This window comes from Marmota marmota, unplaced genomic scaffold (genome assembly GCF_001458135.2).
Source record: "Marmota marmota marmota unplaced genomic scaffold, marMar, whole genome shotgun sequence".
NCBI classification, from domain to species: domain Eukaryota; kingdom Metazoa; phylum Chordata; class Mammalia; order Rodentia; family Sciuridae; genus Marmota; species Marmota marmota.
In genome coordinates, this window is record NW_025999941.1 from 8,537,091 (window position 1) to 8,553,398 (window position 16,308).

Below are 16,308 nucleotides of genomic sequence, written 5' to 3' on the forward strand. Positions count from 1 at the left end.
TTAAATTTTTTTTTTTTTTTTTTCCTACAGCATTGCAGGAGATACTTTTACTTGTATCTGTGATAACCTTAATCCTGAAAAGGTAAATTTATTTTTCCAGTCCCTTGGGTATAAGTAGAGTGACTTCAGGTGGCTGGAGCATTAAAAGGCTAACACTATACAGGGGACATCAATTTAAAATAAATACATGTGTAATAGATCAGATTTTTAAAAGCTTTTTACTATCTGAACGAACATCCAGGGCCATTAGCCTTTTTTAGTTTTCTGAAAGGGTTTTTTTTTTTTTTTTTTTCTCTCACAAGTAAAATGTTCAGCTGTATAGTTCTTTGCCCTCAGTCACAATAAGAATCTCAAAACGGTCAAAGGAAAACAGGAACAATTCTCAGACTTACCTCAGGGTGGAAGCCATGGCAAGATTCCGGACGCCTTCTAATCTTCTGAGCCTTTAGCCGTTCACACTTCAGGGATTCATTATGTTGACTGTAGTTAAGGCAGGTTTCCAAGACTGACCTCTCCTACTGAATTTCAGAGGTCCAAACTTGGCATTAAACACCGTTAACCACTTCCCTCTCTCCAACAGTTGGAAGTAACTAACCTTCCTGATACTTCTCCCCCACGTGTCCTTACTACATTTAGATGGGATATATCAACAAAAGCTCATGGGAGACAAGGCAAGTGTGTTCAGAGGAGAAATGATTAATTCACCCATTGGATTTTAATTCTCAAACTGGGTGGTAGGGTGGAAGGAAGTAGGTCACTAAGTCTTGCCTTTAGACGTTATAGTTTGGTGAGGAGAGCCCTTCTGCTGCCCCTTGGGCCCAGTTGGCTGCCTGAACCTCTGAAACCCTGAGCCCAAATAACTTGTCTTCCTCTGCATTGTTCTTGCAGATCTTTTGGTCACAGCAATGAAAAACCCGGCTCAACTACGGTTGATCCCTCTTACCCGTTTCAGCAGTAGTGGCTGGACCCATACATAAAAGGATATACCTGATTTCAATGGGCACCATGGTAATGGGGGCCACAGACTCACACAGGCAGCTGCTGTCTACCACCACCATGAACAGATTGCTGCTTGGGATTTGCTGGATGACGAAGGATCTGTTGGGACAAGACAATGAAAGGTAATGTACCATCCCTCAGTTGAGGAACTAAGAGAAAACCTTTTCTTCCAGGGGCCCAACTAATACTATTTTATAAAACAAGATTCAGAAACTGCTTTATGAGTCAAGATGCCACATTCTCTGAGGCTTTTGCCTTACTAATACAATAACAACTTCATGAAGGTAATCCCACTCTCTCCAAAGTGAGTTGTATGTTATATGTACACAATACAGTTCGTTAGGTCATCTCAGTTTGTAAGGTTTAGAAGGTTAGGATTTCCTGCTTCCAGAGCCCGATTATCCCAGGTTGCATTTGATGTCCCCTTGAGATACAATTTTCTTCCTCAAAGAAACTAAAACTAGCCTACAGAGAGCAAAAGATGTAAGGGACTTCCTTGACCTGTCCCTGAGTTGCTTTGCAAATTGATGTGCCCAGAAGAGAGGAAAGACGGTTTGAATGAAATCTATGCTAGGCATTAGGGAAGTTCCATCCACTTCAGATCCCAAGTTCTTGATAGTACAACCAGAGCTGCTGTACAATCTTGGTTCTGACGGATTTAGAAGGTCAAAGTAAACTTGATGCTGTTACCATCTCGTAACTTGAAGGTCTTAAAGAAGCCATATCTATATTAAAGATCCTGCAGACTGCTTGACCCAAGCTGACTAGCACATCACAATTGTGGAATGTTATAGGTTGAGAACCAGAATCATCTGGAGGCCCCTTAACTTTTGTATTTGACCTAATGAGACTCGTAGGGAAACTACTCAGAGTGTGACACTAAGCTTAGCAGAGCAAGTTTTCTCCAACCCTAAAGTTAAGAATGTTAATATCTGAAACCTGTCTATAGTAAAATATCTTTGCTTTACTGTAGCCCACCTACTTGATATATGCCTATCAAAGTTTTTGTAACCTCTTCCAGGATAGAAGAAATCATTCAGGTTAATTTGAATCCTTGTTTCAAGGACATAGTGATTGATATTTGACTCAAAATTATTTTCTAATTTCTTTTAAAGCATAGTCATTGCATGCCAAAACTGTCTACATAAAACAATGTGGGGCCCCAGAGATGATCCACTTTCACGGAAGGAGCCGCTCTGCTCAGTGCCAGGTATAGCACTGCCCTCCTCTCCCACCATGATGCTTCCTTGAGTGGATGTTGGTGAGTTTTTCATGAAACTTTTTTCTTTTGGTCAACAGCCCTTTGAGCTGGTTGCTGTATTTTAATAGCCTCTCAGTGTTGCAGAACACTTATTATAACTTGGGTTTGCTGGTACTCCTGCCTTTTTCCTTGGCCAGTGCAACCTTGCCCAATACAGGAATTCTACAAGCACTAAGTCATAAAGATGCTACAGAGGAGAGATACTTATTCCCCCCCAGGCTGCAAAAAAATAATCTCTTATAGAGATGTCAGGGGCATCCCCAGGATGTGGTTAAGTCCGAACTTTGTCTTCCTACATGAGCCAATAAAGATCCTTCTGACCCAGGAACACACATCAGGGGTAATTACCCAGTGTTTTGGGCTCCTGCATGTTCCATAATCATGTAAGATAAACCCAAGATGGAGAAGAATTGAGCTTGGGGTAGAAACTGAGGAAGCTATCCAGTAGAAGCACAGGATCAGGTTAGATCCAAAACACAAATCCCATCAGTCAGCATCGATGGTTGCAATTTTGGGGAGAAGCCTCTGTGATAATTATGACATCTCAACTTGCAAGTATTTCGAAAAAACAGGAAAGTTTAAGGATGAGTTGTATTTACATTTCCCCTCAATGGAGTATACTTGGTTTTCCTGCCAGAGAGAAAAGGTTTCAAAATCTGGTTCTAGCTGCAATGAACTAAGTAGCACAATGGAGAATGCTCATTCTATCTCCAAGGACAGTCAGTTAGGTTATTTTTTGTACAATTTGGAAACTTTTAGCTATAAGTTCATGAGAAAAAAAAAAAGATTTTCTTGGATGTAAAATGGGTCCTAGAGACATCACTGGCGGAATTGATAACTCAAGGTGAGCTGCCCGACTTGCTTGGCAAGGATTTCTCCTGTACTCTTTTTAAGGTAGTTAAGGCCAAAAGATGTTATCATGAACTCTTCTTGTGAATATCTCTATAATCAGCATTTAAGAATTATCCTCAAGTTAGCAATATAAAGATGACTTCTATTAGTTTTATTCTATCAGCCTGTCCCAGCTAAGAGGCAAACATCTAAATTTAGAGGCCCCAGATCCATTTGAATTAGGATAAAAGGCTTTAAACCAAACAGTTTATATGGAACCTGTTTTGCCTAAAAAAAAAAAAAAGTCTTAGCTTACCCATATGACTTACTCCATTTTATCCCTGATAGAATGCCTGATAAACCTATCACCATCTTGGTCTGTCTTGAAGCTCTCCTGCCACCCCAGAGCTCCTTGAATCTTCCTTAGTATGCTCTGAGGAGTCACAGGAGATCTTTTCTCCTTACTAATGTGGGCAGACATCTGGCTACTCTTTTCAGTTCCAGCAGTGTACGATAGCCTCCTTGGGTGATGGAGGAGATAATTGGATCAATAAAGGGGAAAAAAAATCTTTTGGAAAGTGATGAAGCTATAAAATCTTTATTTTCTGAGTACATTTTAATATGTTGGGTGTTATGTCCGACTTAGAAATATATGTAGTACTTGCAAATTAAATAAGATGAACCCAAATACTTTTTAAGGTTTAGATGACTTGACAAAATCTTAAGCAGTTACAACTTAATAGTGTAGATGTAATAAAAGGCAGCTGTGTCTTCTGATCAACAAACTACCCGTGGCTTTTACTTTATAGAGCTCTTGCTTAACAGGTCCCCTTGTTATAAAAAAAAAGGTTAGCTAGCTTTAAAAAATTGTTTTAGTAATTATCTATGCAGGACCTAAGAACTGATAACCAACACTAAACAAGGGAAATGACTGAAAAAATATAGAATCTGCTCAGGGAAAAAGGTAAATGGGTGTGGTTTGAACATGGTGAGAAAGTTGTAAAAGGGTTTTGAGAAGGACTGGAACTGTGGACGATTTTATGCATGGTCAGGTTGACAAAAATTATTTATAGGTTTTTCTAGAGGGTGGCAAAAGGTATGTTGGTGCAAAGGATAAAGTATGATTCCCTGTAGTTAAATGGCAGAGTTTTCCTGAAGCACTGATGTGTTCTTAGTAGCAAATGGTGAGAGGCTACTCAACTGCCTTCACAACAAAACCAAAAATTGCATATTCTATTACTTCTTGTGCTTTAGGTCCTCCATAAACCTTTTGGGGGACTGAGATTATCAAACAGAAGTGACAGGAACCCTAAAGGACAGTCAGTAGGAAAACAACTCATAGCCTGGTCCAGGGAACTGATCTTGCAAGCACAAGGATAAATATGATCAGGGTTACTGACACTTTCACATCAGCAGGCCATGGTTCTATGGTAGTTTCAGTGCAATTTTGGGAGCTGACTGGTTCAAAAGTGATCCTGGATCACAGATATAAAAGTCATAAGCCTCAGTACCACCCCATAAGACCTAAGCTCCAAATATAGTACTTACTTTGGGTGGAAGCTTGTGCTTGACTGAAAACAGCCCTCTCTGCAGCCTCAGGACCAGCAAGTGCCCTGCCAAAGCCACAGAAGTGATACCCACGAGGGCTAAATTCTGCTCTCCAGCCCACAAACTTTCAAATACAGCTACTGTTGCTAAATCCAAGATTCACCTTCAGGGGGATCTCCTTTCCAACACCAGAACTACTTAAGCCTCATCACCACCACATCTTGCCCTGTGAGACCTAGGGACATTATCACCAATGCCCTATACCACCAGGGTCACAAACCCACATGTTCTATAGGTCTTGTGGGACATACGCTGGTAACATCTCCATAGATCATAACTGTTGGAGCCCAAACCTTGGAGAAGGAACATCTGGGTCTCTGTTCCACACAAGTGGCCAACAGTCCTCAGAAGCAATGACAGGACCTCTCCTAGGTCCTTTGGGGTGACTATTTGTGTTCCAAAATCTTGAATCCAGTTACTGGTGTCACTTATGCTTGCTCTGAGGGAGCTAGGGACAGTCTTTTCTATACCACTGAGATTATTGCAGCTATCACCATAAGTCCAGTACCATCAGGGCTCAATTCTGTGTACCTTTGGAAGTCTATGTCCAGTGCCAATTTTTACAACTACTTTCCTGAACTTCTGCATCAATCTGGATTGATGTCAGCAATGTCTATGTGTACGTCAATCAAAAACAAAGAGGGAGAGGAGGAAAGATGGCATATTAGAAGAAGGGTATGTTTTATAATTGCTCCATGGCTCAGGAATCAAGCAGAAGTCCATTTTCTCAGCAAGATGGGTAATGAGGAATTCAATGAAATTCAATATCAGACTTAAGGGAACTATAGAGAAGGAAATTTTGGGTACTTTGAACATAGGACAACAAAGAATGCATTGGAGTCTGACCAGAGGCACCAGGTTACCTCAGAGGGTAATAAAGAAGCATGGGAGAACCTGTCGAACAGAAAGGCACTCTTAAGAAGGTGGAATTTGAAAGGCCCTCCTTGTTCCTCAGCTGGCAAATGGAGAGCAGAGGTAGGGTGCTACTTGAAGCAGCTTTCTGCTGCAAGAGCCTGGGAGTTCATAACAAGCATTAGCAGACTTTCCCAGGAAGTGCTGCCTTAGGACCTAGAGTGTTCTTGGAGGGGCATGATTGACACGTGCAGATAGAATTCTACCCTGGGGCATTCACGTTGGGGAGATGGAAGAAAGTATAATGTGCTTTCCCTTTGGTCTGGAAGCTCATGGATCTCTCGATAACAATGTAAATGGTCATCAAATCTCCATTTAAAATATGTACATTGGCAGCATGGATTAAAAAACAAGACTCTCAACCATATGCTGTCTGCAAGAGACTTAGACTGTAGATGGCTGTGCCTATAAGATGCAAATGGAGATCAAATCAAGCAGGAGTAGCTATTATATCGGACAAAGCAGATTTGAAGCAAAAATTGACAAGGAAGATTACCTGTATACCTACATTTGGGGAATAAATATTTACTAATTACATAAACAATTCACTTCTTGACATTAAGTCCCAGATAAACCCCATCTTAGAAGTAGATGAATCAACAAAAACCAATTTCTAATGAAATCAATAAGAAATATAAAACCCTTTAATACATGGAAATTGAACAATTCTCTTTCAATGAGGAATATATCTAAAAATGAGAGGAAAGTTTAAGTGTCTACATTAAAAAAAAACAGCATTAGATTGTTTATTTGAAATCTATCTCTCAAGGTCCTCAAAAAGCAGGACTAATTCCAAAACTAGTAGAAGACAGGAAATAATTAAGATCAGAGCTGAAATTAATGGAATTGAAAAGATTGTTCAGATACGTTCTTAGCCAAACTAACCAAAGACCCAAAAGACTGAAGTTGGAAATAAAAGGAGATATCACCAGATGTTGCTGAAGTCCAGAAGATTTTAAATAGTCCAAAAAATTTGAAAATTAGAAGAAATGAACAAATTTCTAGACACATATGACCTACCCAAATTGAACCAGGAGGATATAGAAAACCCAAACAGAATAAAGAAATGAGATTGAAGCATTAATAAAATGTGTGGCTACATGACCAATATGATTCTGCAACATATACACTCATATCGTACATAGCTGGGATATAATTTCTATCAAAGTGCATAAATGCATTCTACTGCCATGTATGACAAAAAAAAAAAAAAGTGCCTTTCAGTCAGGCACAGTAGCACACACCTGTAATTCCAGTGGCTCAGGAAGTTGAGACGGGGGATTGCAAGTTCAAAGCCAGCCTCAGCAAGGCACTAAAACTCAGTAAGACCCTGTCTCTAAATAAAATACGAAATAGGGATGTGACTCAGTGCCCCCAAGTGCAATCCCTGGTACCAAAAAGCTTTTTTTTTTTTTTTTTTTTTTTTAAAAGGTTTAGTGGAACTCTGCTAACACCAATCCTCCTCAAATTATTCTGTGAAATACAAAGGGAGGAAAACACTGCCATTCCGTGAAGCCAGTTACAACCCTGATAACCAAAAGAAAATTACAGACCAATATCACTGAAGAAGTTAGATGCCCAAAATACTTAATAAAATATTAGCAAGTTGCATTCAAAGGTACATTTATATGATTGTGCACCATGATAATTTAATTCAATCCTGCATCTCCAGGATGAATCCAACTGTATACATGAAATGAATCAAGGACAAAAAAAAAATGATTTTCTCAATAGATGAAGAAGCCTTCAACAAAATCCAACACCCATGAAAATAAAAGGAACTTACCTCAAACATTATAAAATCTATGACAAACACAAGAAAAATGAAAGCATTTCTTCTGAAATCAGGATGTCCACTCTCACCACTCATTCAATATAGCTCTTGAAACTCTGGCCAGAGCTTTAGTCAAGAAAATGAAACCACCATTCAAATATTCTTACTTAATAGGAGCTCTGGGGAGATGCCTCATATCCAGGCCATAACACTTAGATTTATTCCCAACTAAGGAGGGGAAAGACCTCCATTGAATACATAGAATATTTTCAAAATGGCCATATCACCAAAAGTAGTTTACAGATTCAATGCAATCCCCATTAAACACAAGTGACACTCTTCAGAGAAAAAGATCCAGAATAGACAAAGCAATCATGAGCATTAAGAGTCCACATAATGCCTGATCTTAAATTATACTATAAAGCTATAGTAACTAAAACATCATGGCCCTGGCATAGAAGCGCACTACAGCGATCAATGGAACAGAAGAGAGAACCCAGAAATGAATTCACATTCATACAACCAACAGACTTTTGACTAAGGCACCAAGAACATATAGCAAAGTCATGACAGTCTCCTCAAAAAATTGTGCTTGCAAAATTGGGTATACATATGTAGAAGATACTGTACACCCCAACTTAACATTGATCAAAAAACTAAAACCTGAGTGAATTAATTACTATAACAAAGGAAACGTATCAAGACACTAGTGTTGGCAATGATTTTTTTCAGATAGGACCTGAAAGGAACAGACAATAGTGAAAATAGACAAATAGAATTATATAAAACCAAGGAAAATACATCAAAGGAAATAAATAATCGCCAAAAATACAGAATGAGAACATATTTGCAAACTATTCATCTAACAAGGATTAATATCCACCCTATATTAGGGATTAAAGCCAAACATAAATAAGCAATAATCCAGTTTTAAAATGGTGTCAAGAACTAACGAGACAGAAGAAGGCATACAACTGTCCAAAAGGTATGACAAAAATGCGCCATTATCAGGAAAATGGAAATCAAAATCATGGTGAGATACCATCTCACCTCACTTAGAATGGCTTTCAGCAAAAATTCTGGTGCTAATGTGTAGAAAGGATAACTATTATGAAATCTTGGCAGGAATGTGAATTAGTACAGCTATTATGGAAACCAATGTGGAAAGTCCTTAACACATTAAAAATAGAACTACCACATGATTCAGAATTCATCTATCTATATCCAAAGGAAATCACACTAGAAGCATACTTATATTTCCATGTTTACTTCAGTACTTTTCACAGTAGTTGAAATAACCCAGATGCCCTTCAGTGAATGAATGGAGAAAACAGGATGTATATGCACAGTGGAATATTACTCAGCCATACAAAGAATAAAATCATTTGCAGCAATATGGATGTAACCTCAGGCCACCATGTTAAGTTAAATAAGCCAGACACAGAAAGACAAATACCACATGTTCTCACTCATTTGTGGGAGTTAAAAAGTCAACATCATAGAAGGACGGGAAATTGAATAATACTCACTAGAGACCAGGAAGATGGAAAGAAGTTCAACAAGGGGCACCAAAACACAGAAGAGGGATTAAGTCTGTTTTTTTTTTCTATAGCACAGCAAGGGAATTATTGGTTTAAACAATTGATGATGTATTTCAAATTTCCAACACATAAAAATGATTAATGTTCTATACAACAACCAAAAAAAACTATTTAATATAAAGAATGTTTTGATGAGATGGAAAGGATTATTTGCCCGATTTGATTATTACACATTGTATACATGCATTGAATTATCATAATATTTATACATCTTTGTGGGGTACATTATGTCTCAATAAGTGAAGAGTGTAAATACATTGTGATTTATCAGAGAGCACACTACTCTGATAAAATGAAGTAACAATGCACACTGCAAAACAGATGACTCTCAAAACACCCTAGTGATGCAAGCTAGACAAAGCGCACATTCATATATATTTCATGATTCTATTTATGTAAAAATTCTTAAAAATGCAAATTTAGTCTGTTGGCATAGAAAATAAAGCAAGATTTTGTAGGAAAGGCAAGAAACTAGGAGGGCAATGAGGGAAGTGTTGGCAAAAGGGCACAGACTCTCAAGAGTGACAGATATGCTTATTATTATTCTTGGTACCAAGGATTAAACCCAGGGGCATTTAAACACTGAGCTACATCCTCAGCCCCTCTTTATATTTTAAGACAGTCTCATTAAGTTATTTAGGGCCTAAGTACTGAGGCTGGCTTTGAACCCCTGGATCCCCCTGCCTCAACCTCCTGAGTTGCTGGGATTATAGGCACGCGCCACCACGCTCAGCATGTTTATTATTTTTATTGTGGCTTATGCATGTTTACATATGTCAACATTATCAAATAGCATACTTAAAACATTTGCACTGTTATGTCATATCAATTTAATAAATCTATCACCTTGGTTTCATTTCATTATGACCCATTTAATTGTTTTAAGTTTTTTATACACTTGAGAAATTGTAAAATTAAGTCTTTCTTGTAGAGAACTGTTATGATAATAGATAGGAGGTATCTCCCAAAAGTTCATGTGGGAGACAATGCAAGAATCTTCAGAGATGAAATGATTACATTATGTGACTTGTATCCTGATGGTGGATTAATCCACGGTTATGGATTAACTGGGCTGTACCTACAGGCAGGATTTTCTCTGGTAACTGGTTTTACTACAAAAAAAAAATACTTCTTGGTTCAAAACCATGATAAAACTGGATTTGCTTTGTTATTATTGACTTTTACATTTCTACAGAAGTACAACTCCTATATCTAGATGAAGTAGGTCACTGGGGTTGTGCCTTTGGGTTTGGGGTTTTTGTTGTTGTTTTTAAACCCAGGGATTGAACCCCAGGGCACTTGACCACTGACCCGGGCATAGAAACGCACTACAGACATCCCCAACCTTTTTTTTTTTTTTTTTTTTTTAAATTTATTTAGAGACAGGGTCTTGCTAAGTTCCTTAGGGCCTCACGAAATTGCTGAGGCTGGCTGTAATGACCTCATGTCCCAAAAACTCCTGCCTCTGCCCGCTGAGCCCCTTGGATTACAGGCTTCCACCACTGCCTTCAGGGTTTTTATTTTGTACTTGGTGAGTAGATCTCTCCTTCTGCTTCCAGTTACCATTTAACTTTACAATTATGATAACATGATTATCATTATGAACTCCTCCCTTCCTCTACCATGTACTTCTGCCATAATGTTCTCCCTCACACAGGACTCAGAGCTACAAAATGGACTAAATATGGACTGACCCCCTGAAACCATGAGCCATAGCACTTTTCCTGGTCTACCTTGTTCTCATCAGGTATATCGGTCACCATTACAAAAACAAAAACTTTGAGATTTTAAGAGGGCCTTGAGAAGGCCAAGGGACATATTTTTACTTACATTTATATAAATGAATTATTAATGTTTCAGTTATTTAATATTCCTAGAAACCTGATACATCTTGATATTTGTTATCAGAGTTCTAATGTTAAATACAACCAACCAAATTACTTTGTGAATGATCATTAGGTCTTTAACCTTGGCAATTCTCAGTCTTTTGGATTCTTCTGTTCTTTTTTTGGTTAGGGGGAGGAACCAGAGATTGAACTCAGGGGTACTCGACCCCTAGAGCCACATCCCCAGGCCTATTTTGCATTTAGAGATAGGGTCTCACCGAGTCGTTTAGTAACTCGCTTTTGTTGAGGCTGGCTTTGAACTAGCAATCTTGCCACCTCAGCCTCCCGAGCCACTGGGATTACAGGCGTGTGCTACAGTGCCCCTGCCAGAAACCACTGTTCTCTTAAATACAGTTTTCTGATAAAACTAAATTTCTTTTGCAAACAAACTGGTTTTTCTTTGATTTTCCCTGGTAACTGGTTTTACTATAAAAAAAAATATTTCTTGGTTCAAAACTATGATAAAACTGGATTTGCTTTGTTATTGTTGACTTTGTTTTATATTTCCTCAGAAGTACAACTCCTAACAACAATGCCGGCCTCGTGCTTTAGGATGACACCCATTGCATCCAGAACAGATAAAATTGAACTGAACTACAGATCCACATTTTCTCTGCAGTGAGCTTCCAGGAAAGAAAGAACAGATGACTAGGAGCTACAGCCTGGCGACTTTTTCTACTGGAAGAGACACTACATCAAGGACTGTCTTCAGCCTCAATGAAAAGCATCCCATCAGGAACAATGACCTCATGTCACCCAAGACTTCAGAGGGTAAATGCTTGCTATCACATCTCTCACCTCAAATGGGTACCAGCTCCTGCTGATGACATACCACTTAGAGTTCATAAAAACTGGGTGATACTTGCCTTCCCCCATGTTGACGATTGAGAACCCACCAAGTAAAGGAACCCCCACTCTTTTACTGAATCATTATAGAACATTTTCTATCGACCTAAGTATGTTTAGAGAGATCTCTTAGAAATTGAGATATTTAGAATTTGCTTGATGTTTCTTCTTAAAAGAAAGTAATGCCAAACTTGATTTTAGTAAAACTAAGAATGATGAGATTATGTCCTCTCATTAATCATTTTTGCTATGATGACTGCTTATCCAGACCTTGATCCAAACTGAATCCTCCTTCAGATTTTACACTGCCCCCAGAAAATAATTCTCTTATTCTTTACCTAAATTGTACCAAAGAAAAACTCCAGATTCCAGATTGGAAGAGTCTGATTTTAAACCTACTGAAGAAACTTACTTTTATTTCAGATCCAAAACAACAGAGGTTCCTACAAGGGATAAAGGAAGAATATTAACCTGAGTCCAACCAGGTGGATTACTATATTTGCTACTGATAGTGGAGACAATAAGATTTTTCAAATTCCTGGATATATGGGTCAATTTGTTGTAGCTATTCTGACAAACATCTGCTCTGTGAGTGTGGCTGGGACCTAACCCTACCATATGATCTCCATGAATTCAGACGATATAAATGTTCCTACCAGGCCCAGGAGACTATTTAGAATTCTACCTACTTTGGAGTCACTTCTATGCTGCTGACCCTTATATAGGATGTCAAAAATTTTGGTTTGACTCTTCATATCCAAATTGTACAAAAGTGATTTGTTTCCAATGACAATAATAGTCATGGTGGATTGATCAAAATTGGCCAGACACCTCACTGGTGATGTAGGTACTTGACCAAAAATTTAAGGGCAAGCTAAACTGGCTATAAACAAAGACATTCTTTAGAAGAGAATATGCTTTCAAGATAATACTACATGTAGTGTGAAAAGAATTGGAAATTTTTAAAAGAAAAGTACGTATTACAAAAAAGGTACAAAAAATAGTAAGACATTTATACAGGACTGTTCCTGAACCCAAAGATGAGAAAGAGCCTATGCTTCAACAGGGTTATTGACAATGTTAGTAGAGGCGGAATCTAAAGCAGCTATGAGAAAATGGTCAACACCTGTCAGTGAAAAGGTTAGGGTTAATGATTTATGGAAATATTGTACAAAGGATCAATTATGGAAAATAACAGGATTTATAACCTAATACTACCTTAAAAGCTCATGTTCCATGAGTCTTTAAAATATCCCATAGTACAGTTAGCTAGCACTGGAAAAAAATATTAAACCATACCATATTCTACCAATGGGAAGTAGATAGGTAATATTTCAAAATGACACTTATTAGAATTCCATTTCCCTTTCTGACTGAGATCTAAGAAATGAGGTTGCTTATGCTCACAAGTCTGGCCTTTTGTCCCTACTATTACTAAAATATTTGTTACATGGGAAAGGAACAGTTTTGTTGAGAAGCAAATAAAATTTCCTGACTTCTGCTATAATGTGACTGCCCGTGGATTTCACCAATATGACAAATCAAATTATTTGCAAAAAAATAAGAGTTGCAACAATCTGACATTGAGGATCAATCTTTCTTTGAATTAGCTATTCCACACAAGGTAAATCTATGGGGTCAAACTGTCCAGAAAAATTTGAATTGATATTTCATAAAGTACACAGGGGGAAGACCTTATTATCACTAAAGGTATGATGCATGCAGAAGACTTTTTTTTCCTTAGTTGGGACACCTAGTTCCCTCATTACTATCTTTTCTCCTTCAGCTTGGTAGGATGATGGAGGTGGGGTTCAGGACAGGAGTCAAGTAGTCACAATCCTCTTTGCTTTACGTCCCACTACCATGGCAACTCCTACCACAGGTTGGGTGTTCTAATTAGGTACCATAAAGTAACCAATAGGAGCGAAGTGGGCAATATTATAATTAGGTATCAAAGTTACCAGTGGAAAAAATGAGGCAGGGTCTTCAATCAGGTCCATAGGGTGGAGGGAAACACCTCACAACTTTAAGAATCACCCAACAACGAGGCCTGGACCCTTTCTCTCAGTCTGCTCCACTTAATGGAGCATACTTGTTCTACTTCAATGACTTATTTTCTCCTTTACTAAATCTGTGCTTTGTCACTTCTGAGTGTCTTGCTCAATTCTTTGTTCTGGACGCCTTACCAGTAACAAGGCCATACTATGCTCTTGGTTCTTTTAACTTCAAGTATAAAAGTGATATGTCACACGTAACTGTTATATCCGATACAAAGGAGGGAAAAAGAAGCACACTCAAAATGAGTTCATGATGATTACTGACACTAATATAGCCTCATGACTTCTTCCTTAATGGCTTTGATAACTCGTGCCCTCTTCTAAAGACTACCTTCTTACATAGTCAGCCTCCTCTTCACGAGCTTGTGAGAATGAGCCTTCCTAGCTCCATAAGACACAAAACATTTAGCTTCTGAACACACAGAACATGGTGCTTGGCCGGGGGAACCAGGAATTGAAGTTCTCTGAAGAAGCCACACCGTTATTGAAGGTTCTGCAGATTGTTTGAGGAGAGAGTCAGCATTGTAGATTGAGCACCAAAATTCTCAGGGGCCATCTTAGGCCCATCAACTAGTCATTTACGTTAACTTTCGTATGTGACTTAACATTTTTGTTAACTAGTAGGGAAACTTCTTGGAATGTGACACTAATCTTAGTAGACCTCTAACCTCTACCAACTAAAGCTAAGAATACCATAAAAATCATATCTAAAACCCACTTACAACTTTCTTTTGTTCTCCGACTATGAAAGTTCATGAGACCTCTTCTGTGGAGGAACCAGTCAGTCAGGGTTAACTTGAATTCATATTCCTGGGCTATGGTCACCCTATTGGTTAAGAATAAATTATTTTCCAATTTTCTTCAAACAGAGTTTTTAATTTATATCACTAATGTTATTACCCAATCCAGTGAAGTAACAGTTTCATTAAATCCAGTTACTGGAATGAAATAGAATTTAGCCTGACCAAATTGTCAATTTCTCCATAAGTTTTACATTAATTCACATTTCTTGTAATAAATTTGTTTATTCTGCAGAATGTGTTACCATGGTGAATTAAATTTATACATCGACAAATTCTTCTGCTTTTTGGGCAATTAAAAAAAGAAATGATTTTTTTTAACTATCTGTTATCACTTCTTATGTTGAATTATCCAACTATATCTCTGATATTGCAATACAACTGACCTCCTTTCTACAAATGCCCACTCATTAGATGTGGATGAGGAAAAAGGGCATATTTGTTGGCTGTAACAGGGGACCAGGCATGCCACTGCTCAAAGATTTCCTTGTTGCCAGAACTATGATCACGTATTTTGGAACACCAATCTCTTCTCCAGAACTAATCCTGAGTTCAGAAAAACAAGCCATTTTATAAAATTCTCTTTGCTTGACCTCCTCCCTTTAGCACTAGATCCAATCTCATCTAGGCCAGAACATTGCTGTACCTATTAGTCTCTTTGTATTGGACCATGTTTACCAGCATAAAAATACCCCCCACCCCAAGATCACTGTTGGTCGACAGTCTGAGAAGGAAAAAAATGTCAAAAACCAAAACCACATAAACTTTCTGAAAAACACATGGTTGAATCTACCAGCTGCATGATAAAGACAAAAGCATAGAAGAACTTAAGGGAGAAAATATTTTTGGAATTAACAAAAACACTTCTTCATTGAAAGGGCACAGTCAAGCTTGAGTGAAACTTGAGGCTATCAAAATATAGATCAATCCTAAAGACTTCTCTAGAAGTAAAGGACTTTAAAAAGAATGACAATGAAACCAACTTCTCAACCCAAGTAGTGAGGATAGAGAAACAGAGCAACAAAGTTTTGAGGAAATGGACATAAGGAAGGCAAAGGCATAGCAGTGTCTGTAGAAAAATAGACTCTGCGCAGCTATAAACATTAAACGGAAAATTAGGTTTTAAAAATGTAGGAATAATTACTGAAAAAATGATAACCCAATCAACACAAGAGACCATGATAAATTAAGCAGACACATGGATACCACTATAAACTTAAAATTATTTACATTCACTATAAATGTGAGGTTGCTAGATTCACATATCAAAAGGCAGAAACTCTTCAATGGGGTTAGGAAAGTACTAGCATTAAATTATTTGCCACTGGCACTCCGAAAGCAGGATAACTTGGGAGGAGGAAAAAAATACATGAGAAAAAATGCTAACAAAAAAGAGGGCTAGTAATATTACTCAAATAGGCAGAGGAAAGTGTAATAAAATAGTTCATACTGGAAAAATAGTATAAGGTGATAAGAAGATATGACATGATTTTTTTGAGAATTTTTTTTTTTTTTTGTAGATGGACACAACAAATGCCTTTATTTTTTATATGGTGCTGAGAATTGAACCCGGGTCCCGCCTGTGCTAGGTGAGCGCTGTACCACTGAGCCACAATCCCAGCCCCAACATGATTTTTTATGCATCTAATGATCATAATAAACAAATACCAAAAAGGACTGGTTAGCACAAGATCTATTAAAAAATGGAATGGAAACTCTTCCGACCTGAAAAA

At 37.9% G+C, this 16,308-nt stretch overlaps 1 protein-coding gene across 1 annotated transcript in view; it reads right to left on the minus strand.

Annotated features, from left to right (window-relative positions):
* The window catches only part of Cacna2d3 (calcium voltage-gated channel auxiliary subunit alpha2delta 3), a gene marked incomplete at its 5' end in the record, with an annotated part of 864,940 nt that overhangs the window by 1,522 nt on the left and 847,110 nt on the right, over positions 1 to 16,308 (minus strand). The window contains 2 exons of the mRNA XM_048801015.1: positions 393 to 475; positions 986 to 1,098. Coding sequence (XP_048656972.1) covers positions 393 to 475; positions 986 to 1,098 — 196 coding nt within the window. The remainder of the gene's footprint in view (positions 1 to 392; positions 476 to 985; positions 1,099 to 16,308) is intronic.